Below are 27268 nucleotides of genomic sequence, written 5' to 3'. Positions count from 1 at the left end.
GACGCAGTAATTGCACTCTGAGATTATTTAGTAATGCAGACTCCTCATATGAACCAGAACTTGGTACCCGAATGAGCGCATACACTGGGCCAACTACGCTGTCCCAGGGCTACACTCGCCTGGAGGTTAACTTGCCTTTTGCCTGGGGCCTAAAGCTTATTTTTAATTTTTCCAACATTCTTTTGAGGGACAGTAGAAGTAGGAGAAACCTAGCTCTTCTGCTTAGTGTCCTGATATGATGGAACTCTTGGACATTACCCAGACTTGGATTCAGCCTGCCTCAGTGGCTCAGCATAAGCTGGTCTGTGTGGGGAGGGCTAAGCAGACACAGGCAGCGGCCGGGATCTGCCAGACTGACCCCATTTTGTGATATGACCAGTTAGCCAAACAGAATGAGGGTATCTTTCTTTTTAGGTCTACGTGTTGGCTAAGTTCCTTATGGTGTTCCCCCTGAAGTTAGTTAGCATCCTTTTCCTCTAAATGCAGGACTAAAATTAGTGCACTCTGAAAATGCTGTCATTTATGGATCTCCCTGGGGAATATTAGCCCCACGAGTGCAGAACATTTTAGCCTTTTTTCTCAGGCTGGAAGTGTTTTGGGGCCTGCAGAGTACAGATGCCTTTGACAGGAGAGTGTGCAGTGCCGGAGTCCCTCCGTGGGGTCACTGGCTGGAGACCGAGCCAGGGCAGCCTGGGTGGGCCCAGCTGCTGACGAGGCACAAGGCTCCTGGCGCTAATTTTCATGAAGGAGCCGTGAAATCAAAATCATCTTCCCCAGATTGTTCTGGATAATGTGGTGTGTTTATCCCCACAGTGGTGTTTATTTTTTCAGGCCCCAAATCCTATGAAAGTTGAAATTGAAAAGCCTCAGGTAGCAAGGTCTCCAAATAAGAGCAAAGTAAACATCAAAGCTGTTACACTCAGGGGAACAGATTTCACTCACCCAAGCCAGGAGGAAGCTGGCATGATACTTTGCTGATGAAAAGTTTTGTGCAATGTCAAGGTCAGTAATTTATAGGACTCAGAACTTGAGAACGAGGCCATGCCCCTACTTTCCTCCAAAGAGGATCTGGGCACGGTGCCTGATCATCGTTAGCTGCCCCGAGAAAATGAGCTCCTGGAAAACATTGCAACCCTCATACAAGGATGCAGATGGTGTTCTCAGCCATACATTTGAAACAACAAAACCCAGAATAACTCTGTTTAGATGTCTTCTCCCCAAGTTTTATTGAGGTATTTGTACATATTTAAGGCATACAACTTGATTTGATGTATGTTCAAAAATGATTACCAGAAGTTGATTAGCACATCCACCACCTCACAGTTACCTTTTTTGTGCTGAAACCCTTGAGAACCACTTAATCCAAAGGTCCTCAGGGAGATAGATGCTCCTGGTCTATAAAGAGCTCGGATTAATTTCAAGTAGGGATCAGCCTTAATGTCATCTTAAGAACCTGAGAAACATTTTTTTGGTCAATATCACTGCTTTTTTCAAACAGCATAGCTTTAGGGAAAACTGTTTTCATTTGACTTGTTAAAGGAATTTGTAAAGAATGCACTTGTTTTGTGCCCTCTTATAAAAGGCGATGCCTACAGTGAACCCAAGGTTCTTACCATTGATCGCTACGAACTAGAAAATACCCATCTGAGGCACACATTTCAAGTGCCAGTAATTTTTGTTCAGCACAGCACGCGCTGTGGGGCTACCGACTGCTCCTGCCTGCCCAGCCCTGCCTTGGCAACCTGTGTTTGGCTTTTAAAGCAGCGTTCCCAGGCGGAGGGGCAGTAATCAGCCTGCCGGGTGGTGCCCTGGGTCTGTGGCTGTGAGCAGCTGCGTTTGCCTCTAAGCAGTGCCGGCTGCTTCTCTAGCTCACCTGGAGTGTTTGGACCCCTCTGGGGCCAGGAGAGCTGGGCCGTGCCGTGGACAAGGTGGCAGGAGGAGCAAGCTGCTGGACCCTGGGCTCTGCCAGCCCCCTCCCGGAGGGATCGGCCTGCAGAGAGCTGGTGGCTGGGGGGCAGGTCCTGTGCCTTCAAAGCCTGCCGCTGCTCCTGACCCCATATCTGGAAAGTCTCAGTCACAGTAGGAATTCAATGCTGACACGTTTTGTGAGGATACCTCTCAACTGTGTGTGTCTAGCACACAGCAAAACTCAACAAATTCAAGTTCCCCTTTCTCCTTGACCCAAATGGCAAATTTGCGGGATGTCTTGATGGGAGAGGTAAAACTGCTTCTTTCATTACCTCAGTTGGAAACTAAAGACTTAGAAATGAGTGCTCCCAGGATCTCATGGAGGACTGGGGGCAGGGCGGGTGCTAGAACTCCGGCCCTCCCAATCTGGTCTGTACTTCCCACCCCCATCACCATATAGACGGTGAAAATACCCCAACCCAAATGTGACAGTGCTTATCAGCTACATCCAGAATCCCACCTTGAACAACCCATGGTTTATAACCATCGCTAAGAGTCGAGAAACTGAATCATAACCTCCCAGGGGACTCCTTCAGATGCAGCCTGAGACCACAGGTACACTTACTCCTCTCCTTCTCGGGTTCCTGCCTCCTTTCCATCCTAAGTAATCTTCTCATCCTTCCCTAGACAACAGCTAACCTGGGCAGTGTGAGAAGGGCGGCTCTGTAGCTCGGAAGCGCTTCATGGTGGTGTATTAAGAAGTACATTTGCTACAGAGATCTCAGCTAGCATTCACTTTTCCAAGTTAATCTTACCAGAAGTGTTCTTAAAACGCATCTGATTTTCCAAAATGGCAAGATACTTTATTTTTAAAATCCCGTTATTTTAACACTGCATTGTTAGGTGTGACACCCCAGCAAGGCAAAGCTGTAATCTCACCAGCTGCCATTTAACTTATGGCACATTTTGTCAGCTCTTATTTTATGCAGTATATATGAGCTTAATATAGTTTCTATAGCCCTGGAAGCTGTTATTTTTCAAGATTGCAAAATTATATTGTCTGAGCTTGTGGTGCAAATACCAGTATAGGGATTTCAGGTAAGTGAGGTTTGGAATCCGAGTGTGACTATGTCAGGCTGTTTAGCTCGGTTAGTGGAGATCCAGCCCCGGAAGACCAGGGTCCTGGGTGTGATTCCGCGGTCTGCTTCCTCCCGGCCTGTGAGCTCGGTGTGCACACCTTGTATGTGACTGTCCTTCAGTGCAGACCCTGGGGACAACGTGATCTGGCAGCACTCCTGGCAAGTCCAGCAGTGCTCGTGCAGCTGAGAGGTGGGTAGCTGGTAGTTTTCACAGAGCCACAGGTTCGCATCACCTGGGCAGCTTTTTAAAAAGGCCCACGCCTGGGGCCCCAGAGATCTGATTCTATTGTTCCACGCATGAGTATTTTTTAAAACTCCCCGCACAAAGCTAACATGTGGCCAGCGTTGAGGTGCATGGAAAGGACGGGGGTGGACAGAATTTGGAGCAGTTCGGCTATACTCCCTGCTGCTCCTGTTCTCATCTTGGAAGAGAGGAAAGCCACCTTTTGGGTGCACTGTTCTGCGGGTCTTTTCCTATGTGTCATGAGGCTTCAGATGATGACAGTGTTGGGGCTTCTTCACTAATGAATCATAAAATTTGGTTGTTTTAAAAAAGACACGAGGCATTTTGATAAATCAGGTTGCATTCCATTTGGCACCATACAATCCGATTACATCTGTTTTAACTGTCCTTTGAGAGTTTACTGAGAATGAAGGCCTTCTGATGGGCATCATGGGAAGTACACTTGTGTTCACAGTTATGAGCAAGAACAGGCAGGAAACGTGCATATCCAAGGAGAATCCTTAGTACCTGCACATACTTCGAACTGTTTTAGAAGCAGGTTATTTTGTATGCATCTGTGTGTCTAGTTGGAGGCTTAGTACCTGTTACATGGTTGATGTAACTTTTGCACCAAGATTAATGTGAAAATAAGACATACCATTTTGTTTAAGGAGCCCAGCAGTCTGGGAGTTCTCATCCCAACCTGTGGGGGCCTCACACCACACACTCCCCACTCCCGTGGACCCCCAACCCCAGCTGGCCTCTTTTCCCCCTGCGCTTGTGGCTTGTTCTGCAGTTCTCCCTTGGAACATGTTCCTTCCAGAACCCTCCCTTCCCTGAAGCCTCCCCGACAAGCCCCTTCCAAGGAGACCCCCACCTGTTTAACGTGCCCCCATTGTAATCCGTCCGCGCGAGCTGGCTTCCAGCCCCCGCAGGCTGTGCTGTCCTCACCTTGGCACACGCCCTCTCCTCCTGCAGGAGTGTTTGGGGATGGAGAGGCCCTCATGGGTACCATGATTGAAAGAATGGCCAGCAGCTCAGTGTTGAGGGTGGGATGGAGAGGCAAAGGAGGAAGGACAAGGTGTCCTGTGTTACTTTGAGGCACTCTGTCAGGTGACAGCTTTTGTAACAAGTATGCACCAGGCCAACATGCTGGTACAAGTTGTCAGTGACCTAAAATACCTGAGCACAGAAAGTGAATTGGGTATTAAGAGACGCCAGGGCTCCCCTCCTCCGTGAAGGCTCCCAGGGCCTGCTGACCCTTTCCCTCCAGCGCGCGCCAGGCTCTGCTGCGTCACCTGCTCCCGTCTGCCCTCCGCTGAGCTCCGCCCCCCACAGGGCAGGGACCTGCCTCTCCTGTACATCTTTCTCTCTCTCTCCTCCCACTCCTGGCACATGGAGCAGCCCACACTTTCTCACTCATAACTTTGCTGCTTGGTGTGAGACTGCAGAGTGAAAATGCTTGGATTTAAGGGCAGAACTCCAGGCCCACTGTGGCTAAGCCATCCTGAAACTGCTATGGTGCCCTGCCATTCTGTCTCCCGGGGCCGTTTGTGTGGGATATGCAGCTGCCTTAGGCCAGCTGTGGAGGGGACAGGGTGGACCAGATGTGACTGTTTCCTCCTCGTGCTCTCAGGAAGCCACAGCCTTGATTTCAGAGCAGAGGGTTGGCCGTATGCCTTATTCTGTAGTTGCGGGACTAAAGAACTATCTGTCAAACAGCTGTGATAACAATGACGAAGTGTCTCGTGTAAATACCTAACCGGTGTAAACTCGTATCATTACTGCCGGGGTCTCAGATGACAGCCAGAGTGGTCTGAGGTGACTGGGCCTGTTTGCCCGGGACAGGCGCCCCTGTGAGAGCCCGAGACGCTGTGTTCTCGCCGGGCAGCTGGGGTGATGGAGAGTGTCCTGACGTGACTTCCCGCCTCTCGTCTCCCAGAGTGCTGAACAAATCACGGTGCTGTGTGGTTTTAACGACACCCAGGCCAAGGGCATGGAAGGACCACGGGAGAGCCCGGACCCACCCTTGAGGCCGCTGGCCCGCCACCTCTCCGACGCAGATCGCCTCCGCAAAGTCATCCAGGAGCTGCTGGACACGGAGAAGTCCTACGTGAAGGTAATGGAAGAGGCCGCTCCTCTTCCCCACGCTCCCCGCCTGCGGCGACCGGAGTTGTGTTGGCCGGGGCCCCCACCCACACCTTCCCAGGACCCACCGCCAGGAGGCCCATGCCCGCCCGGTGACGGGGCGAACTGCTGCCGAGGAGGGCGAGCGGGTGGGAGATCTGCGAGGACAGGGAAAAATTAGATTCTCGGCTCACTGTGTTACCAAGGTAGCTTTCGCTATGGAAACATGTTCCAGTTTGTCACTTGCCGTCTGTGGGAAGGGCATCTGTGCTGGTGCAGCGGGAGGGGGCGCAGATCAGGGCAGGTGACGAGGAACTGGGGACCAGTCGTTCGCAGGCCCCTCCCGGGGAGCCGTCGCGGTACTGGGCACACGGCGCCCCCGTGCCCGGGGTGGGGCCTTGCCAGGCAGCCTCGGTGCCCGGAGGTGCGGCTGTCTCAGAAGCCCCCCGGCACAGTTCGGGAAGTTTCCCGCCGCGCCCTGGAGCCTGAGAAGACAGGGTTTTTGTGCTCCGGAACCATCTCCGGCTTGGGAAGCATTCTCAGTCCCCTTCTGCGGCCGACTGCCAGAGGCGGCGGGGGACCCAGGCCGGCCGTGGGCCTCGGGGGTGGGGGCCCCTGCGGCCCCCTCGCCTAGGCCCAGACGGGCGGGTCCCTGCTCCCACCCCGACTCGCTGAGTGTGAATCAGGCCAGGTGGGCACGCGCCACAGACACACAGCTGTCACCATTCTCCACCGGACAAACCCGAGCCTCCACCTTCATTGATGTTGCTGTCATTTGATCTGGACTTTACCAAAGGCCTTATTCACAGGCAGCTGAGGAGGCCCCTTCTTTTGCTCCCCTGGGGAGACAGAAAAGCTAGAGAGCAGACAGGGTCGTTTCAGGCCCCATTAGCTTGGTCCTGCATTCATGTGGAGGGGGGCGGGGGACGGGGTAGGCGGGTAAAACGATCAGCCGGGGAGGTCAGACCAGGTTCCGGATGGCGCTGTGGTCGCAGTGAGCTCCCCGAGCAGCCCTGTGTGGGCCGAGGGGGTCCGGGGCCTCAGAGCCCTCCCGGTGGGTAGGAGTGCCCACGGGGCTTCCACCGTGGCCAGGGCGTAATCACGCCCCTCTGCTGCCTGCCCTGTGTTTCACCCCGGGGCCGCGCTGCCCGGGCGGGGTTCCCCGGTGCGAGGCCAGCAGCCCCGAGAAGGACGCTGTGGGTTGGGTGCACAGCAGAGGCCCCTGTCCCCCCGCGGGAAACCCGCAGCGTGGCTCCCTAGGGCCCCGGGCGCCGCGGCCCCGCCCTCGGCTTGCGTGCTCCCGGGTGTGTGCGCGCAACTGAGTGTGTGCCCGACCCTGGGCGGCACCCGCGGGCACGGGTGACCAGCCCGTTGCCACCTCCAACAAAATAACCGGCCCCCGGCGCCCGCTGTGATTCACACGCACATCATTTTTATTTATTAATTCCTTTTGCTGCTGACCTTTAACCCGAATTACTTGTTCTTTCATTGAACCTTGGTGCCGGCATGCGGCTTGGAGTCCTCGGCATCCACGTGCCCCTGGGATCTGAGGCAGGGACGTGCCCCATCCTGCTCGGAAGCAGCGGCTGTGGGGCGGGAGGGCTGTGTCATCCCTTGGCCCCCAGGGCGACACCGTAGGGTTCTGGGGGCTCTGGGCTTTCACACGCTCCCCAGATCTGGGCTCCTCTGTTGTAAATGAGGGAGGCAGTGTAGGTGACCATGCAGCCAATTACCTTTCCAGTTTAGTACTCAAGATTCTTCAGAGTAAATGAAACAGGAAAATAAATATTTCCTGTCACCAAATGATATCCTGCTCTTGGCTTCAAATTGTTAAATTAAAAAAAAAATCCTTCATTTAAAGAGTTTTGTCAATAGTGCCCACCATTCTGTACTGCTGGAGCCCAATACTGGTGACTCAAATATAGCCTAGATGATAAACATTATGACCGCTAGTCTTTGGAATCTGGGAGTTGGAAATTCTGCTAATGCTCCAACCCAGGGTTGCAGCACTCCCCACACCTTGTCCTGCCCCTCTCAGTTCTACACTGGAGCTGGAATGCACCCCCGACCCAGAGGAAGAAGCCGGATCAGCCAGCAGGTGTGGTCACAGCCGACCGAAGTGTGTAATCTGAAGTCGGCTTCTCAGCGGGGAGATGAGTGCGCCCCCCTCCCCGCCTTACAGTAGTGGTTGAGAGGATTATCCTGGCTCTGCCAGCAAGATACTTAAGCAAGCAGAGTAGGTGATCCATCTATAAAGAAAAAGGTGGAATCCAACTGCTGAGCGTATTGTGCTATTAACCTCTTTGAATTCGGTGAGCGAGTAATTACCACTTTGAGGACCAAGAGTTTCAGTAAGACATAGGAGCCTGGAGCTGGGGTTGCTGGAAACTCTTGGCTATTTTGGAAATTCAAATACCCTCCTCTTTTGTATTTCAGGATCTGAGCTGCCTCTTTGAATTATACTTGGAGCCGCTTCAAAATGAGACCTTTCTTACCCAAGATGAGGTAAATAGTCACCTTCTCTCTGCCCACTGCCCATCAGTTAGTCTCTGCGTGCCCTTCAGCAGGCTCCTAGATTGTATCTGCTGATTCCTAATGAACATCCAAGACTCAGGATCTTCAGCGAGACCCGAGCTGCCCCCTCCTCCAAAGCCATTTCTGCCATCTCTGCCGCACGGAGCACAGTGGCAAGTCTGCAAATGCAGAGGGATGGGCATGCCGTGACCTTGTACAAGGTGTGACTGAAAATTACTTTTTAATACGTGATGTTTTAACATTACATCACAGTAATTCTTTCCTGCTGACTTCCATTTTTTCCCTGATATGAATTCTGAACATTTTACATCCACTGAAAAAGTTATTTTAGAATTATTGAGACAGAGCTATCAAACTCTGTGTATCAACTGTATCCCCTAATGAATATGCTGTCTTTGAAGAATTCACTTTTGCCTGCTTCTTGGTGAATGACTGTGATTTCTTTGGGTGTCGGAGAGTTAGAGGGGTGCCTAGATGGTCATTGCTAATGCTCTCTTTTCAAATCCTGCTCTTCACACAGATGGAGTCACTTTTTGGAAGTTTGCCAGAGATGCTTGAATTTCAAAAGGTGTTTCTGGAGACTCTGGAAGATGGGATTTCAGCATCATCTGACTTCAACATACTTGAAACCCCCTCACAGTTTAGAGTAAGTTAAAGCAAAAATAGATGGGTACAATGCAAACTTCTCCCTTGAAGAAGAATTCGTTGCCCCTTGACTATCGACAGGATAAAAGGAGTGCTTTCACTGCGCTTGTTTCCTCTGGCTGGTGCTAAGAGAAGGCTGCATTTTTCCCTAAATGCTTCTGGTAATCGAAAGCTGGCCAGCATGACTTGTGGAGTTAGTCTGGTTGGCAATGTTCACTACCTGTACTCAACTCTACCTAAGGATGTATAGGGTGATTGCTTCTGAAGCAAGGGCTTCCGAGCCCGCATCCGGCCCTTCATCTCTGGTCATGTGACACTGGGATGGCAAGCGCAGGTTAATTACTCTGAGAGTGCCTTCTCTGGGGTGGACCTGTCTCCATTGTAAGCATGGGTGACAGGTAGGCAGCCCCTTCAGGGAAGGAGAGGCAGAAGGCAGTAGGAAGGGGACAGGGAAGTAGCATCATTTGTCCTAAGTAGTGCAGAGTTGGCTTGACAAATTAGCCTCGCAGATCATTTATATCCCACTTTGTCAGATGTATTTTTATAGAACTTCCTTTCTTGTCCTTGCATGCCATGTCAATAGGCTCTGCGGCCAGGAAGTTTTTCATCAGACTAAGATCTGTTAGGGGAATGTCCAGGCTGTTCCCTGACTGCTGTGTCAGTGGGGCAGTCCTGGGCTTCTTTCAGCTGGATGCTTCTCGGGGGCATCAGTGCTCTCTGGTATCTGAAAGACAAACGCCACGGATCCACCAGGGCAGTCAGAGGCCACGCCAGGGCCAGCAGATATTAAAGCATGTCTGATATGACTTTCCCCTCCCCTTCTAGAAATTACTCTTCTCCCTTGGCGGCTCTTTCCTTTATTATGCGGACCACTTTAAACTGTACAGTGGATTTTGTGCTAATCACATTAAAGTACAGAAGGTTCTAGAGCGAGGTAAGTTGCTCATACCTTTGTGCTTTTTTGTATTTTAGTTAACAAAGAGCATGTTTGTATTTACAAGTAGGAATAAGTGCAGTTTTAATAGATCATGATTCTTGACCTTGAAATTACAGACATTAAAGGGAAAGTTTTCAGTTTCAGTTTTATTGGTGGCAGCGAACCTGTGTCTGAAGAGCTGTGATGCTGCTCTGGCATGCGTCACTTTGCTGTTAAATTACATCTGGGCCCTTTTCTTGCCAAGTTCCTTGATCTGAAAACTTGTAACCACAAGCCCCTAGATGGGGCTTAGAAGAGAATGTATGCTGTTTTGTTTGTTAGCCTTCTTCTTGTGCCTGAAGAACCACTGCAAACCACCACCATGGAACAACCACTGCAGACTCACAAGAAGTGTGTCAACCAAAATTAAAGCTTCTTTGGTGGAACTGGGAAAAATCTGTTATCACAGCTCACCTGCTGTCACTCCAGTGCCTGTCCCCTCTCCATATTTTTATCATCTTATTTTATTTCATTGGCTTTAACTAAAGGCTTTTTTTATGGAAGTCCAAGAGGACCTGGGTGATCAACCCTCCTCACTCTTCCCCTTTGTGCCGTCAGCAAACAGGACCCTAGAGCTGAGACAGGCGCCTGGGCCTTGGCCGCCGACGTGCAGTGGGCCAGCTTGTAGGCAGCCCACCGTGCACCGATCCGTGCAGGCTTTCAGTAATGGGCAGCCAGCAGCCCAGCTGGGAGGTGTGTCCAAAGATCTGATGACGGCAACGACCTTCTTCAGGACCGGGGGCTGGGGGGCAGCTCTGGTGCTGCAGTTGCCATCACTGTATCACCAGCCTGAAGTTTAACACCTGTTCATGTGATACTGTAAGCCAGGAACGAGGCTCTTCTATTACTGAAGGCTGCTTTCAGTTACCACGCATCCGCCTCTTTAGATATGAGATGAGAATTCTCAAATTCGTCTCTCTCAGGAGATTTTTTCTATCCCATTCTTTGGAATTCTCATTTCTGATGGCAGATAAAAGAGGAGAAAAACTCAGTGCTGCAGACACAGGATTTGAACTAGAGGAAGTGAGCAGCAGTAATCCAGTCTGTGTGGAGAGCAGCCCACACCCGGGTCCTCAGGAGACTCCCCCCTTCTGTGAGGCCCCTGCAGTGGAATGTGTCTTATGAAAATACATGTAATCCTACTTAAGTTCATCTGAACCACCTCCAGAAAAGGTCCCTGGCTGACCTGCATTCTCTCAAGGGCACTGGGACATAATACATGAATCTAAAGCTTGAACTTTTACAGTATCATACATTTCCAAGACAGCGATGATGTTCCGCCAAGACTTGAATGACTCCTGTAGAACTGAGGATGGCCTCATACAGGTCACCCCCACTGTGGTCTGTCGCCTCTCTGGAAGCCAGTGGATCGGGATTCTCTTCCATGACAGTGGAAGTGGGGAGGGTTCTCTATTTGACCTTTTTTAGCTGCATCAACAAAGTAGTAGCAGCCAACTAAATCCCAAGCCCCTTCTGTTTGTCATCAGATGCTTTTTAGTGCCATTGTCAAGAGGGATCTGAAGGTTGCTCTTTATAGTGTTTCTTTTTCAAAACCAGGGAATAGTCTCCCTGCACTATCCCGGAGGGCATGGAGAGGTTTCTCCCAACACTGACCCAGCTCTGCCACCTCATTTAAGTCTAGACCTTCACAGTATCCTAGAAGAACAGGCTCAAGTTTAAGAAATAGAAGTGCTGCAAGTTAACAAGCTGTAGCCAAAATCTCTTCTCTAGTTCCTTGAACAGAAATCCAACTCCGGGGCATTTCCTCCCAGGAATGCTGCCTTATGACAGTGTACAGTAAAATAAAAGCATGCCAATGGTTTGCTCAGTTCTTCCTCTGTCATAAAGATGAAGGATCTTCTTACCTTCCACTTTGTCTGGTAGTCACATTCAAAATGGCACCGCATCTCCTGGAAGTTGCAGATTTCACCTTTGTAACAAACCCCAAGTCAGGGTAATGTCTCCATTCACAATGGCTAAGTTGCAAACAGCTGGTCAACCAGTGCCAGCAGGTGGAATCCAAAGCAGCAACTGGCATACCCACTGGCATGCAAACTAGATGCACTCGGGTTCCTGCGTGGGCCCTGCATGACACTCCGACACTGATCAGAGAGCTAACACTGCCCGAGGGGTCTGAGCCTCGCCTCAGGTGTGTGGCTAGATGGCTGAGAGTGGTGGAGGTGAAGGCTGCAGTGCCTATCTATTTTGAAGAAAAAAAGAGATACAGTATTGCTTTGCAAGTAGTCCTTAGGTATATAGAGTAAGTGACGATTTGTGCTAGGACAGTGGGAAAATACTGGTTTATTTTGCTATGTAAATCTGGTGGGGTAGGGCATAGAGTCTGGGTAACATGGTTTTGTGGCTTTATAAATTGTTTTGAAACTCACTTTTGAGGCACCTATAATAATCTCTCCTATGGGTCTGCATGTGAAACGTGCCTTTAAAGTCGGACTTGATACATTTTGGCGTGGTGTTCCTCACGGGTGTGTGGACTGTGCTGTCCCGGCAGCCTAGTGAGTTCCCTTTGCTCAGGGCACTTGTCCCAGAGCTGTGACGCTGACTCCACGCTGACAGCTGGGTGCCCGGGCCACTGATGGGTTTGGGTTTTTATTAAAAGATGCATTAGGAGGACTACAGGAGTAGATGATCTCTAACGCCATTAAAAGCTAAATGAAGGAGAATTTAATCTATCCTGCTGTGCCCTTCTAAGGATCTTTTATCCACCTGGTTGTAGCTAAAACGGATAAAGCCTTCAAGGCTTTTCTGGACGCCCGGAACCCCACCAAGCAGCATTCCTCCACCCTGGAGTCTTACCTCATCAAGCCGGTGCAGCGCGTGCTCAAGTACCCGCTACTGCTGAAGGAGCTCGTGTCACTGACGGACCACGAGAGTGAGGAGCACTACCACCTGACCGGTGAGAGCAAGAGGCACACGCCAGCATGACTGCGGCTGTCCCCGAGGCCTGCCAGCTCCCCTCCCCACTCAGGGTCACCCTCCGGATCTTCTTTCAGTACTACACTGCTAATCTTAGCCAGAATCTTAGCATGTGACAAGGCCATCCCTTTACATGGCATTTTGGCACAAATTATCTCATTGAAGTAGCCCCAAGCCTCTAGGAGTGGTGATCCCATTTTCACTTTCAAAAGAAGATAATTCAAGTTCAGTGAATTGAAGTAAATCGCTTCAGGTTACTTGGTTAGCAAACAGTACTGCCAGAAACAAAAATCAGGCCTATTTTCCTGCCACTTTTCGAAGTTGTTTGCTGACCAAGCACTGCTGATCATACATGTTGGATAAGCTCCACCTTGTGGAGATCTCCAAGCAGAGCCTGACTCCAGAAGGCTCCCAGGGACCGATGATGCTTTAAAGTTGATGCTGATGTATCTTCTTTACTGACCTTGGAAATTATTAGCCTTAGGTATAATTTGTCAGATGCACAAAGCCCTTCAGTTTGATAGTAAACAGAGCATCCCTTAAAGAGATGCTGTGTTTGCATTAGAAAGAAATAGTGGTTTGTTCTCCACATGTCAAAACTAAGAGGCCTAGTGACATGTTAATAAAATACCTGGGGAGATAAACATACTTATATTAATAACTATTAGTATTACTGAATAATAAACACTAAGAGTGTAAATAAAACTGGCTATTTTACTATGGCAAGAATACTTCTGTATCGTGACAAGGACAAAATTTTCATATGGAAATTCTATGAGTAAATGAGAGAGATTATGATTAGTATTCAAAAACCGTGTGGAACGTTCATTTTGCATTAAGATGATCTTTTAAAGGGTTCTGTTAAAAAACTGTCTTCTAAACCTCCCTCTTGACTGAATTAAAATACCCAGTCAGGAGAACAAAGTATAAAAAAATACTGAATTTAAAAATGACCTGAAGTTTTGCTTTTTGACTTTGACAAAAATCATTTTATCTCTCGCATGCCCCTGTAGAAAGTCATGCACAAACACCATGCATATGTCAGCAACTGCTCTAGCGATTAGGCATTCACAAAGACATCTGTTCAGTTTTCATTAAAAAATTGTTGCAGATCACAAGTCTAGTAACCTGCCCAGGAGGACAGGCAAAATTTGAGAGCTGGTATCCTGTGGCCAGTCAGTCTTGGGTTTCAGTTCTGGCTCTACCCTTATCTCTCTTTTTGGAAGTCTGGTAAATTTGTGACCCTTCTGCACCTCATGTTCCTCATCTGTGAGATGGGACTGATTTGTTCTTAGAGTCACTGAGTTACTACAGAGATTTAATGAGTCACACAAATCACCTTTTGTAGCCCATGTCAAACAGGTCTCAATAAATGTTAGCTGTTTTTATTAGTGATGCTTTTTACTTGTACTCTGACTCATTTCAGGGAGAATTTGAGGTGTAAGATCATTCTACTGTTCTTTATTATAATGACTAGATTATAATGGGCTATTGGAGCCATACCTGAATAATGCTACTGTTAATAACAACCAGGCTCAAATCCTGGCTTAAATCCTGAGCTTTTCAATACTGCTGTTGGATAGGACTTAAAACAAACAAAAATCATAAAATAAATATGATTTCATATTTTGCAGAAGCATTAAAGGCCATGGAAAAAGTGGCAAGCCACATCAACGAGATGCAGAAGATCTATGAGGATTACGGGACCGTGTTTGACCAGCTGGTAGCAGAGCAGAGCGGAACGGAGAAGGAGGTCAGTGGGCCTTCTGGGCTTCGAGAGGCTTAGTGCGCACGCTCACTGCCTGTGGAGGGGACCTCCAGGCTAGGCCGCCCTGGTAGGCCTTTCCTGGAGGAGAAATTGCTTAAAACTTTCTTTTTTATCGTATTGCTTACAATAAACCACAGTTTAGGTGTAAATGTAACATAAAATTCATTACACTGGTTTAAAAATGTAATCTTATGTCATGTTAACATTGTGCAAAAGAAAACAAGCTCAGACCCCTACCACCTCCTCCCTTCCTGTGGGGCGTGAGGTAGGACAAGCCCCAGAGGCTAGAGCACGGATGGAGGGCAGGGGCAGACAGACGGAGGACAGACAAGGCAAGTGGGAGCCAGTGTGGGGACAGAACTAGGGCTTTTTCTTTTTTAATTTTTTCTTCTTTAACATCAAATACTGGTGGCTCTCTCTTCACTTGCAAAACTAGTTTAAGTGGAATTTGATCATCTCTACATTTTTCTTTTCTGGCTGATGACTAAATTTAAATTCCTGAGCTTTTAAAGTCTGCACATAAGAAGCAACACAGTTGAAGTAGAAAAAGACAAGAACAGAAAATACCTGGTTAGTTTATTTCAGTTTCAATGTTGCCACTTCTTTTTATTAGCACGCCCACTGTAGTTTATGGATTAGAGTAAATGTAACAAACCCTGGGGTAAATATTTGGATGAAATTTGGGTGAAAACTTGGGATGAACCTTGATGCTGTGGTAGAATTAATGTTTACAGGGTCCATCAGGGGGCATGTCTCACACCCACCATGTATGTATTTAAGGAGAACTCCTCCAACATTTATGTTATTTTTCAAAGTTTGACACTCGGATCATATTTTCAAAACCTCAGCTATTTAAGTCCCCCCATGTTTACAGGAGCTATAAAAATCAAACTGAATTTGCTTGCATTTTAGCATGACCATATATATGTGATCCACTCTCCATGAAGACAGCCTACCCCTGGGTCTCCACATCTTCATCTCCTGTTTTTATGATTATAGGTAACAGAACTTTCAATGGGGGAACTTCTGATGCACTCTACAGTGTCCTGGTTGAATCCATTCCTGTCTCTAGGGAAAACCAGAAAGGACCTTGAGCTCACAGTATTTGGTTAGTATTCCATTGAAAGAACGTAAACTTAAAAGAGGCTGGCGCTAATGAAGAACTTACTAAACCCACCGGTCCAGTTAACTCCCAATTTCCAGGAGTCAGAACCATTGCTATGGCTTCTGACTTAACAGAGCCAGCCTCCAACTATTTAAAACTCTGTTGCTCTGCATGCTCATTATCATGTTCTCCCTTCTGCTGCCTGGCTCAGTGGTTCTGGCCAAGTGTTACAGGAACAGATCTACTGAGGCTATTTTAAAACCTGCTATCTTAATACTTTGATGCACTTCAAAATGTCTTAATTCTAAGACTGGGTATAGACAGTGTATTCTCACTGCGATGAACACCATGTCCACAGATTTCAATAAAACAGAACCAGAATTCTGAAAAATTGCCAGGAGCTACTTTAGACAATAGCTTTTAAATAAGCAGGTACCTCTGTAGAGTTCAACTACGAATGGAAGGAAGTCCCATCCATTCCCTCCTGTGCTGGCATAGTGGTCCCTTGCAGCTTGTCAAATTTGAAGAGCTTTGTTCTGTTAAAACATTCAGCTCTAGTTCAATGTTGGAAGAAAGTTTGTATAAAAGAATGAAATACTTTTCTTTCTCTTTTTACTTTCTTCAGTTTTCAAGAGAGCTGTCATATTGGTCTATAAAGAAAACTGCAAACTGAAAAAGAAATTGGTAAGACAAGAATTACTTTTAATTAAGCTACCTTTTCATGGCTGTCTCTTCCTGTTAATGTTGAACTGAGAAGCCTGCTGAGCGCCAAGGCCTTACTGACTGATATGACTTAATAGGGTGACTAACCAAATCACATTCTCAAGTTATTTCATATTCTCCTGACAAAAGATGTCAGTTTTAAAAGAGGATGTAGACAAATACCTATGCTCGGGCCTATGTAGAGTATCAGCTTTTATATCCCCGAAAATGGCCCATGTTTGCTCCATGCACATAAAAGGCTGTATAACTTTGGTTATGTTTTCAAATGACTTTTACCTTGACTCAAAAACAAAAACAAAAATGCTTAGCTGTGGACACTATAAGCCATCAGCTTGCATGCAGAAGTAATGTGAGGACACAAGAAAGCTTGGTTGCTCCTCTTGCTTGGAGATCTAGAGCTCTGCTCCCCAAACCAGCAGACCCTTGCTCTGCCCACCCTGTCTGGAAGTTCCCTGAGCACCAGGAGCAAAGCGGACCTGGTTTGTTTCTGCTCCCGGCACACCCACACAGCCGCAAGCAGCCTGCACGCCGGGAGGCCTGGGAGCTCCCATGCCGCCTCGTGCCCTCCCTGGTGAGCCTGCCTTCACTTCTCTCTGTGGGCTTTCACATTACAGCCCTCGAATTCCCGGCCCGCACACAGCTCTGCTGACCTGTACCCGTTTAAATTTCGCTGGTTGATCCCCATATCCGCACTTCAAGTCAGACTGGGGAATACAGCAGGTAATTGTTTTGCATGGTACAATGCTGGAAAAAAACATTTTAAGAGATTTCTTTGAAATGTGGAATGAAAAGTAGGAAAGAACCTTGGGGATGATTTTGGTGTTCTATAAGGAAGGAAAATGAGGACACAAGAGGTCGTTCGGATGTTTCTTTACAGACTTTTGGAGAAAGCGAATACCCACAGATGGCTTTTATTTGCCAAAATGTCTCTCTTCGTTATCTGCTTCTTTTCCCTACTAATAGTTTTCCACATTTTTCTTCCTCCTTAATATCCTTGGTATCCCAAAATCTAAAGAACAAAGTTTCACAAATTTACATTTCTTAAATTTGATATACCAGAAAATCCCTTAGGATTGAGCACTATTATATGTGATATTAAAAAGAAGAAAAAATACTCGAACTTGGAAAATGTTGAGAGATCCTTCTAGAATAACCATGTTCTGGTGGGCAATGCCTCTGGTGATGGAAAGGACCAACAGGGAAAGGCATGCAGTGACATTCTGGGTCCCTGTTTAATTTTTGTCACAAGTGCCTGTATTTCCTGGAACACTACTGAATGTGGGGTTGGCCTCTAACTCAAGGGTCTGAGCACATCCTACTGTTCCTTCTAAGGAATGGGGTTGAAAATACAGGATCTCTTTAACCTCTTTAATTCAGGGATAGAAAGCACTTTAGATAGAAAACTTCACCATGAAATCTAAAAAGTAACTAGAAAGTGTTGTTTTGTAACTATTTGTAAAAGTCATACCCAGAATGAGTCAGAAGAATATGGTAGTCAAGATGGGAATATTCAACTTTATTTAAAGTCACTGAATTGTGAGTTTTTAACTTTCACCGATGTTCTTAACCAGTGTCTTTGGCAAAGCTGTTAACCCTTGTTTCCTTTCACCCAGGGACAGAGAGTAACTCCATATGGGAGCTGATCCACACAAAGTCAGAAATAGAAGGACGGCCGGAAACCATCTTTCAGTTGTGCTGCAGGTAATACTGACTTCAAAATTCAAGCCATTGGGAATAAGGATTACGTTCTCTTAAGGAAGGGAGCTTAGTTTTAGTGCCCTCCTGCACTTTGATTACTCCAGGATTGCCCCCACCCTCCCGGAATGGCAAGTGTGGCTCTAGAGCACCCTGACTATATATTCAAGTTTCAGTGCTCGCAGGTACTTCAAGAACCACAATCCTCGCTCCTTTTGTAAGTGAGGAGACAGGGCACACAGAGGCTGGGTAGCCGCCATCAGTCCGTCCTGAGGGCGGTCGGGGAGCAGGGGAGGACCAGGGGATGTGGCCTAGCCCAACGGCGTGCTGGGCACGATGCGGCTCTCTCCCTGCAGTGACGGTGAGAGCAAAACCAGCATCGTCAAGGTGATCCGCTCTATCCTGAGGGAAAACTTCAGGCGCCACATAAAGTGTGAAGTGCCCCTGGAGAAAGCCTGCAAGGATCGCCTGGTGCCCCTGAAGAACCGTGTTCCTGTTTCAGCCAAGTTAGGTGAGAACTTTGCTAGTCTTGCGTTCATTCAGGAAAACTTGATCTTCTCTACCAGGGTGTATGTTCTGTGGTGCAGCACTAAGTCATCATTTTGTAAAGGATCAGGGGTAGTTCTGTGAACTCTGAACAAGGCCCCCAAACACACGGGTGGTGTGAGATGGCAGTGGCAACTTTATTTCCTTTTAAGAAACCTAAACATGCCTCTTGTTCCCAGGCCTTCTTTTATAAATTATAGCCTTCCTCCAGCCAAATCCCTCATCTTTCCCCCAGCTGACTTAGTCTGCACTTACCGCCTGTCTCTCCCCCGAGACTACAGAAGTCCAGGACTTGGTTCCACTCACTGCAGTGTCCCCAGTGCTCACAGCACCACAGGGCATTCAGAAAGGCCGTACTTGTTGAATTATGATCAAGCAGCTTAACATAGTCATTCTCACCCAGTCAATAAATTCACAGGTAAACATTCCAGGTCACGCTGTTCTTAAACTTTGTTTTTATAATTTCAACTTAACAGTTTTAAACTGTATTTCTGTATTGATTACTTTGTTAATATCTTTGATCTTGTTTTTAGTCATATAAAATGCATCTCTTTGGTCACAGTTTGACCTCCAATTTACTGTGTATTTTCTCCATCACCACAATAAGCTCTGGCCATCAAAACTACATGGCTGTTTTGTCTGTAGAAACACAACTGAGAGTGCCCCCTTTTCCCTTCAACCCAAGAGAAAGGAGTTAAACACACACAGATGTTTAAATATTCACATTACATCTCTGAAAGCTGATAGAAATTCTAGCAGAGACCATTCCCATGAGGGCTAAAGAGCATTTTTTTACTTTTAAATGGGCAGAAAGGGAAATAAACAAGGTGACAAGGTAGGCAGGGAAGTATGGTGTGATCTCGGTCATCGAATTACAAAGCACTTCAAGTGAAAGAAAGGAACCTAGTTTTACTAGTAACTAACTTCAAAACTTATCCATTGGCAAAATAATCCCAGCCCTTATAATAGTTTATCTATTGTTCTATCTAAATAATTGAGCTCTGATAACTGGTCATCTAAAAATGCCAAAATCCCAACTTAAAATTTCAAATAAACACAGGTTAAAACATTTCATCCTAAGGGTAAATGTGCTCTTCTCACTGCAGCTTCATCCAGGTCCCTAAAGGTCCTCAAGAACTCCTCCAGCAGCGAGTGGCCCGGCGAGCCTGGCAAGGGCAGCTCACTGGACTCCGACGAGGGCAGTCTGAGCAGCGGCACCCAGAGCAGCGGCTGCCGCGCGGCCGGGAGCAGGCAGGACTCCGGCCGGCACCCACCCGCGGGCCTGGCCGACCTCACAGACAGTCTCATCAAAGAGAGTGACATTCTGAGTGATGAAGATGAGGACGGCCGTCAGACCCTGGGACAGGGCAGCCCTACCAAAGACATCGCCATTCAGTTCCAGAGGCTGAGAATCTCCGAGGACCCTGATCCTCATCCGGCCGATCAGAAGCCTGGCACTGGCACGGAAGGCCAGCCGGGAGGGGAGCAGCCCAAACTGGTCCGGGGGCACTTCTGTGCCATTAAACGAAAAGCAAACAGCACCAAAAGGGACAGGGGAACTCTGCTAAAGGCACAGATTCGTCATCAATCCCTTGACAGTCAATCTGAAAATGTCAACTTTGATCTCAATTCTGTTCTTGAGCGAGAATTCAGTGTCCAGAGTTTAACGTCAGTTGTAAATGAGGAGTGTTTTTATGAAACAGAGAGCCATGGAAAGTCATAGTACAATGTCAATCCCAATATGAGTTCAATTGCTCATTTCTCTTTTAAACTGGTGGTAAAGTGGAAATAGCAGAAAAACTTCATTATTGGGTTTTGTACAGTACACATTTTCCTACAAAACAGCTGTAAAGATTTAAGTTATTTTAATTTATTGTGGATCAGAAAACTAGATTAAACTGGTTAGAATCTGTAAATTACTTCACTTATATCCCTTTTGAGCAGTGATCAAAATTACTCAGAATCCTTAAAATCTCACTCTTATTATAATTTATGTGGAAAAAATAAGATGGGTTATTAATTGCAATTCATAGCTTTAAAAAAATTTTCATTCCTCGGGGCATTTTCTTTAAGCTGTTAGTTTTTGCTTTGTTTAAAGCATATTTAAGTTATTTACTGGGGGTTACGGGCACACTGTGCAGATACTTCATTTTTGTAAGGTTGTAATAGATGCTGTTTGTACTAAACATGTCATATCTATGCAGTATGTAATTAAAAGAAAGCTTGTACTGTATCTTATTTGATTATATTTATTTTCTCTAAAGCTGTGCAGTAAAAGGGAAATTAAGTCACATTTGGTAGTTGGTATTTTTACTGTCATTCTGTAGAAGGCAAAAAGTACACATATTAGGAGCTCAGCATTCAATAAGCTCTTAATAGTCCATGGCAGCTACAGGGTGAAACTCTCCTTGTTACCCTCCTTTTGCTTACTGCGTTTATTTCGCTGGAGTTCATCTCTAAAATTATAAGCAAAGAGGTGTGGGTCTGCATCACACATTTTTCGGTATACATCACAGAGGCTCTTAAAATGTGAGACAGAGAGCTGGCAGGGTCGAAGTGTAGGGTCCACATCTGCCAACTCTAACAGTTTTCCAGTGTTTTCTAAGCGCTGAACTTCAGGGAATAACATTCTGAGAAGAGAGAGAAATCAGAATTTTACTTAAGACGTTCTGCAAATCATGATGCTTCCTTCTGCCGCCACTTGAAAACAACATGGTTCGGATGGCCTGAGGGAGTGGGAAAGGGGGCTGGGCCGTGGCGGTGGCCTGCGGGACTCCAAGCCAGTGGAGGAAGACCTTGCTTACACAACGGGACAGGATGGATGACGGCCGAAGGCAGAGTTAATCTGACCTGCAAGCTGTGTCCACACAGGAAAGTACTTTCCAAAGCTAAATCAATGCATGTATCTTTAAGGTAAGTGTAAAGTAACCTCTCAGTTGCATTCTTACAGAAGTATGTTCGATTTGCCTCATATTTCAATCTGGAAGTTGTCTATTACTTCTTGTGCAGCATGTCATCAGTTTTGATTCTCTGTAATTTGAATTTGGCCTTTGGAACTCTTTACCACAAAAGAATGACCTTTCTTTTGCGAAGTTAGAAAACAGACAGTACAAAAATGCAGATAGTTATTTCCCTCTTTGATTTATCTTGAAGCATCCTTAAAATTGACTCAAAGTATATATTTTAAATTTCATGTAACCAAATCTGATCACTGTTTTAACATGAATAATGAAAACTACTGACTGAAATATTGCAAAGCTTCACCTGGATTTTATTTCTTCTCTCAACAGTCAAGAGACTCTACAGAGCTCAGGAGATGTCATGGTGAGTGGAGATTAAGGTTTTCTACAAGCTGATGGTCCCCTCAATAAAGAACTGCATGGTCCCCACAGTTTCTGGGTGAGTTGACTGGGATCTCTGAGTTCGGTTTCGTGGCAGGCAGGGGGGTTCTGATCATAGTTTCTAACTTTTGGGACCCATCTGTGATGTGATGGACACCAACAGGTCAAAGTAGGTCACACCATCTGCCCAGAGAACTGCGTATATGAAACAAATGGTGCCCATCACTTAGCTGGGGATTGTCTTAGAAACACTAGGGCCAACTCTGGGCTCAGGCCAACTGCAGGATTTCCAAAAGCAGGATTTACTTTTTGTGATTTCCCTCCCACCCCCAATTAATCAGGGCCCCCATGTACAGTCAGGCTGGGCCCACCCTGTGTGGGGGTAAGTGTGAGATGAAACCCAGCCTGTGTTCTGCTCACCAGCCAGTGCCTTCCAGTGGGGGCTGCAGCCTGCCACAGGGCGCCTTCAGCCTCATGAGGACCGAGACAGCCAGTGGCACCCTTGGTGTCAGCTCTGCACCTGAAGCCTCAGCCAGGACAGCAGTAACTCTCTGGGGAAGGATGAATACTGGCCTAATTGGAGTCTGCAGTAGCAGGCTGAGAGCTTACCTCAAGTCCTCAGGAATGAGTTTCATGGGCTGCAGTGGTTTCAGGATGCAGCTGCCCAGCTGTCCCTAAGATAATTTCCAGTGCTAAAGGGACACTTCACAAAACCAGAGAGAGAGAGAGGATAAGATGGGGGTACCTAAGGGGCTTTCAGAAAGTGAGAAATGCTTGCTTATAAAACTGAGCCCATTTAAAAGGCTAAATGTTTTTTTAAATATTAGAATTGGGTTATCTTGATCTGGGTATCGGTTACATGAGTGTATATACATGTCAAAAAAAGGAAAGTGTTGACTATATTACATGAAAATCTTTAAAAAATATACACTTTCCTGCCTTCTTAAATAGATGTAATTAGGCCCAATTACTTGGCCTTTCCTGAATAAGAATATAAACTCTCACTTGGGTCGCCCAGGGCCTCTGGGACAGGCGGACTAAGCACCGCACTCTGCCTGGACTTCCCGACAGCACCCGTGTGTCTGCGCGGAGCAGCAGGCACAGGAAAGGGGCTTGCCATTGACCTGTGCCGGTGAGTACTTTCTGACACCAAGGTGGCAGCTCAGAAGTTAAATTTGCTTCCTAGTTCTAAGTGTGTCCTTAAAGAGATACAGCACTTCTGTGGAAAGAAAGCATTTAAAAAACCCACTTAGTGTACTAATATGTATTTGGCCTTTGTCTCAGGTTCCTGACACAGAGCTTTTAAAACCTTTGAAATTTCCCAAGTGATAGAGGTCATGTGTTGTTATTGTGACAGCCTCTTTCCACCACACCTGATTGTGTACTGATGGGGTGACTTCCGGTGCCCCTGGACAGCTCCAGTGGCGGGATGGTTGCCAGAAGAAGCAACCACATGGCGAGAGGGCTGGAACCTTCAGCTCTACTCCCAGACCTCCAGGGAGGGAAGCAGGGCTGGAGAGCAAGCTCAGTTGCCAATAGCCAATGACTTAATCGATTGTGACCTACATAATGGAAATAAGAACCCCTAAATGATGGGGTTTGGAGAGCTTCCTGGATGGTGAACCCAGAGAGGGTGTGGAAGCTCTGCACCCCTTGACTCCATACCTTGCCTTCTGCATCTCTTCCACGTGGCTGTTCCTGAGTCATATCCTTTATAATAAACTGACAAATGAAAGTGACATGTTCTCCTGAGTTCTGTGAGCCATACTAGTAAGTTAGAGAACCTGAAGAGGGGGTCATGGGAATCCCCAGTTTATAGCTCACTGGTCAGAAGTACAGGTGGCAGTCTGGGATTTGTGCTGACATCTGAACTGGGAGCAGACTTGTGGCACTGAGCCATTAATCTGAGGGGTTCTGTGCTAACTACAGGTAGTTAGTGTCAGGCTTTAATTGTAGGACACGGAGACTGCAGAATTTGTCAGTGTCAGAAAAAACACCATACATCCGGCGTCAGAAGTGTTGAGGGTAAAAAGTTTGGATGGTCAGAGTCCAGACTTAGATAGTAGGCTCTCCTGAGCACAGCGTCATCATAGACTATGTTTGTCAATCTGACTTTGTACTTAATGCAAAACAAAATAAATCCTCTTAAGTGGCACCAGAGGTTAAATCAAGGTTTCGCTTTTTCCTCAGTGGTAGTCAAGGTCTGTTCACTGCAGGACTTGAGCTAAGAGTAATAGGACAGATAGCTTTGGAAGAATCATAAAAACAAAGTTCTTAATATTTAAAAGTGATTGTCGATTTATAAAGAGTACTGCTGAAAGGAGGAGAAAGCATTCTTACCCAAGCCCTCGATGGCAGTATTTCCTTCGGAACTGAAACACATTCTGGACAACTTTCTCCACCAGCTTGAATGGTTGGTCTATCCTGGGCTGTGTCAGCGGAGTGAAGTGTACCACGCCCACGTCCACCTTCATTGTAAGCAAATATGCATCATTTTGTGGCATGGTGTACTATATCACACGTTTTAGCTTCATGAAGCACAGGCGGGTCGTTCACAGCGTGGCTGTCATAAACCTTTACATGGACTCCAGTTCCGCCTTCTCTCGATGCGTGAATGGCTTTGGATTTGAGCTGACTCCGAGAAATCTCACTTAGCTGCATCTGTTCTGTAACGACACCCACTAGCTTGGTGCTTGACGATCACTTAATTTTAAAAAACAGTGTTACAATGGCCTTTTAAGATCAATCCAAATAATCATCAAAGTCAGCAGGCAGATGATGACAGATAGCATTAGAATATTTATTTAGTTTTGGAATGAGTAAGAAATTAGCTGCAACAGCAGTTCTGACGATAAGGCTGGGCTCCGAAACAGAGTGAGAAGGCAGACAGCCCCCCAGGGACCACTTAGCGCCACAGTCCACAGAAAGGGAATCAATTAGGATACCACTTATTTTGGGCACAGACACTGATTAATCAGCTGGACCGAATTCATGATTCATCTGAAAAGGCCACACAACTTCCTGGTAGCCACTTTAAGTGCCCCAGGAGGCACACGCAGGCTCCAAGTAGAAAATGGAAACCACCAAAAATGTCACTGTTTGAGGGTTAAGCTACCACCAGCTGTTGTGATGCTTTAGTTATCAGAAAATAGAACTTTTCAAGAGTATCTGATGAGAGATGTATACCCTGCCTTCTTGAGAAATAGAGTCAGAGCAGCTACCACACACATGCATGGCACACAGCATGGCCTGGGGAATGGAGTCCGTTCCTACTTGATAAAAGCATTAGTCTTTAAGAAATTGTTAAATTTGCTACTTAGAACATCATATGGACTCTATGAGGGCTAAGAAAGTATAGCAATTTATGAAGTGTGGGTTGTAACACTGCTTTTCAGAAGGAATTCTGTGTTTTATATCCCAGAGAGGTTACCATGTTCTCCTGCTTCTAAAGAGCCTTGGAGCTACAAAACTCCTTAAAATTGGCCTGTAATATACAAGGAAGGGAGAGTGTTTTTGTTTTCAGGGTGGAGGAAATATACGTACATATGATGTTAGACTATGTGCTCAAGACAGGAAACCGACCGAAGGTGTGCCCAGCACCAGGCCGCACAGCCTCTCCGAGGGCCCGCGGCATTTCCCCTGCAGGGGGCTGAGCTGCCCGGCCCACCAGGCCTTCCCCACTTCTTTGAACAACTACCGATCCTGTTCCAAGGGTTTCAGATCAGCTACAGCTGCACCTCTGGGCTGTAACTAGAAGAGTAGGGACGGTGTAGCTGGCAAATGCTGAGAAGGTTCTAAACAGTAGAGTGACAACTGCCAGTGGAGAGGCCTTTCTCCACCGAAAATGCTCCCCTCGGTGTCCATCGGCCTCCAGACTACTTTCTACTTTGGTGAAGACTATGCTCCTTGGGTGGGATAGTGTCGCTCTGCTTCAGAGAGTGACTGTCTGGAGATGTTAACTGCTCTTACTAAATTTTAACAGTTTTTCAAATTGTGTTCTATGTGTTGCTTAAGCAGCTTCCCTGGATTAGTAACAAGTGCTTCCTGTAGGAAACTAAGCGATTTGGTTAAAAGGCCAGGACATTGCATGACTTTGAAAAAACCATCACAGAATGGGGTCGCAGGGGTCCTGGAGAGGTCTGTGCTCAGCACAGAGAAGAGAGGAGAGAACGAGGACAAAGTGTCGTGGAGAGGGTCAGGATAGCAGGGGACAGGAACACTGCTTGAGGGAGGGAGGGAAGGAAGCAACGATGGCCCCGTGTGGCAGCGCTGCTGTGACAGGAAAACAAAGCAGTGATCTAGGAGTCGGGGAGAGCGGGAGAAGCCGCCTGAGATACACTGCAATGACTTTACATGCCAGACTCCTGCTTGTAAAATCTGAAATGCCCATCCCAGCTTTCCTCCTGGTGGTCTGGGGCAGAGAAGTGAACTCAGCCGTCCAGGAAGGGTTCAGACATGGCCACCTGTCACTATCCATGCCTTGCCCACCATCTGAGCCCCTGCCACTCATTCTGCCACCCTCTGTCACCCTCTCTACCCTTCTCAAGCCAGTTCTTCCTACTTACAGAGTTAGTGCTGATATGCATTCTTCCAGGGTCTCCAATAGCCAGCCTTTTTCCAGAGAAAATCTTTTAGCAAAATGATAAAATTTAAGCCTTAGCCAACCCTAGCCTATGAAATATTATCAAAACCCTATATAATGTTCAAATACTATTAAGACCAAAGCACAAATACAGGGATAGATGCATTCTTCTTCCAGTACAGAAACTGCCACTTCCAGCTTCCTTAGATTTTTTAATTTGGCCTCGTCTTAACTTCCTGACTTCATTCTTTTGAGATATAGTTGGTGTTTGCAAATATAGGCAATGTCTAGCATTTGCTTTAAATGAAGTTTAAAACCCTGTATAAATATAGCAGCACCTCCTGTAAACTGTCTAAAAGCAGACTTCTAAAGCTTGAATATAATTTTGATACCCAACTAAGTTGGCTAATAGTATATCGCAGCTAAAAGAATATATGCACTCACAATCGAATACAGTTCTACTTAATGGAGGGGCCTGTAAAACTCAGTGTAAAAAAGGTTCTAATAATGTGTCCTGCTTCCCTGGGAAACCTCCTGTACCACACCCTCTTCTCTACCTTGGCCCCCAAAAGCACTTCTCAGAATTACATTGAATGATGGATTCCATTTTCTCTACAACCACAGGAAAGCTGCTTGGTAACTATAGTAACAGTAGAAAAGTGTTTTTCTTTCACTTATAATTGAAAGCTTATTTAAAATTGCAACCATTATTTATCCTTGCTTGAGTTTTAAGTCTATTAAAGGGTCTGATTATAAAAAAGAAATCACGCCTCACTGGATGCAATTAAAAATTCTAGGTTAATGTTGCCAGCCCCTTTCCAAACTCAGTATACCAAAATGACACTAATTTCAAATTTCAAATAAAGGCTTTTTGCCCCTCAAATCCACTATAAAGTCAAAGCTATCCCAAGCAGAGTTTGTTTCTCAACATCAGCAGCCTTGGCTACAACAGGCTGGAGACAGATGTTGCATTTTCCAGGCCATTGTAACTAGGACAGGGCTGGTTATGAGCTCAGGGCAG

General features: G+C 46.7%; 2 protein-coding genes across 6 annotated transcripts in view; one reads left to right on the top strand and one right to left on the bottom strand.

Moving 5' to 3' along the window:
- Positions 1 to 20557, top strand: part of TIAM2 (TIAM Rac1 associated GEF 2) — a 217273-nt gene extending 196716 nt beyond the window's left edge. For all 5 annotated transcript variants that reach the window (XM_057489076.1, XM_057489077.1, XM_036886727.2 and 2 more), the window contains 12 exons: positions 5213 to 5389; positions 7834 to 7902; positions 8453 to 8578; positions 9403 to 9511; positions 12288 to 12467; positions 14122 to 14240; positions 15255 to 15363; positions 15986 to 16044; positions 16698 to 16803; positions 17697 to 17784; positions 18135 to 18289; positions 19431 to 20557. In XM_057489076.1, the coding sequence (XP_057345059.1) occupies positions 5213 to 5389; positions 7834 to 7902; positions 8453 to 8578; positions 9403 to 9511; positions 12288 to 12467; positions 14122 to 14240; positions 15255 to 15363; positions 15986 to 16044; positions 16698 to 16803; positions 17697 to 17784; positions 18135 to 18289; positions 19431 to 20047 (1914 nt within the window). In that variant the 3' untranslated portion in view covers positions 20048 to 20557. The remainder of the gene's footprint in view (positions 1 to 5212; positions 5390 to 7833; positions 7903 to 8452; positions 8579 to 9402; positions 9512 to 12287; positions 12468 to 14121; positions 14241 to 15254; positions 15364 to 15985; positions 16045 to 16697; positions 16804 to 17696; positions 17785 to 18134; positions 18290 to 19430) is intronic.
- The window catches only part of TFB1M (transcription factor B1, mitochondrial), a 62338-nt gene continuing 55627 nt past the window's right edge, over positions 20558 to 27268 (bottom strand). Inside the window, exons 6-7 of the mRNA XM_036886736.2 lie at positions 24006 to 24133; positions 20558 to 20954 (exon numbers count right to left, since the gene is read on the bottom strand). Coding sequence (XP_036742631.2) covers positions 20714 to 20954; positions 24006 to 24133 — 369 coding nt within the window. The 3' untranslated portion in view covers positions 20558 to 20713. The remainder of the gene's footprint in view (positions 20955 to 24005; positions 24134 to 27268) is intronic.

The sequence above is a fragment of the Manis pentadactyla genome, chromosome 12, assembly GCF_030020395.1.
Source record: "Manis pentadactyla isolate mManPen7 chromosome 12, mManPen7.hap1, whole genome shotgun sequence".
Taxonomy (NCBI): domain Eukaryota; kingdom Metazoa; phylum Chordata; class Mammalia; order Pholidota; family Manidae; genus Manis; species Manis pentadactyla.
Note: the sequence above shows the minus strand (reverse complement) of the source record. Positions and strands in the feature narration are given on the sequence as shown.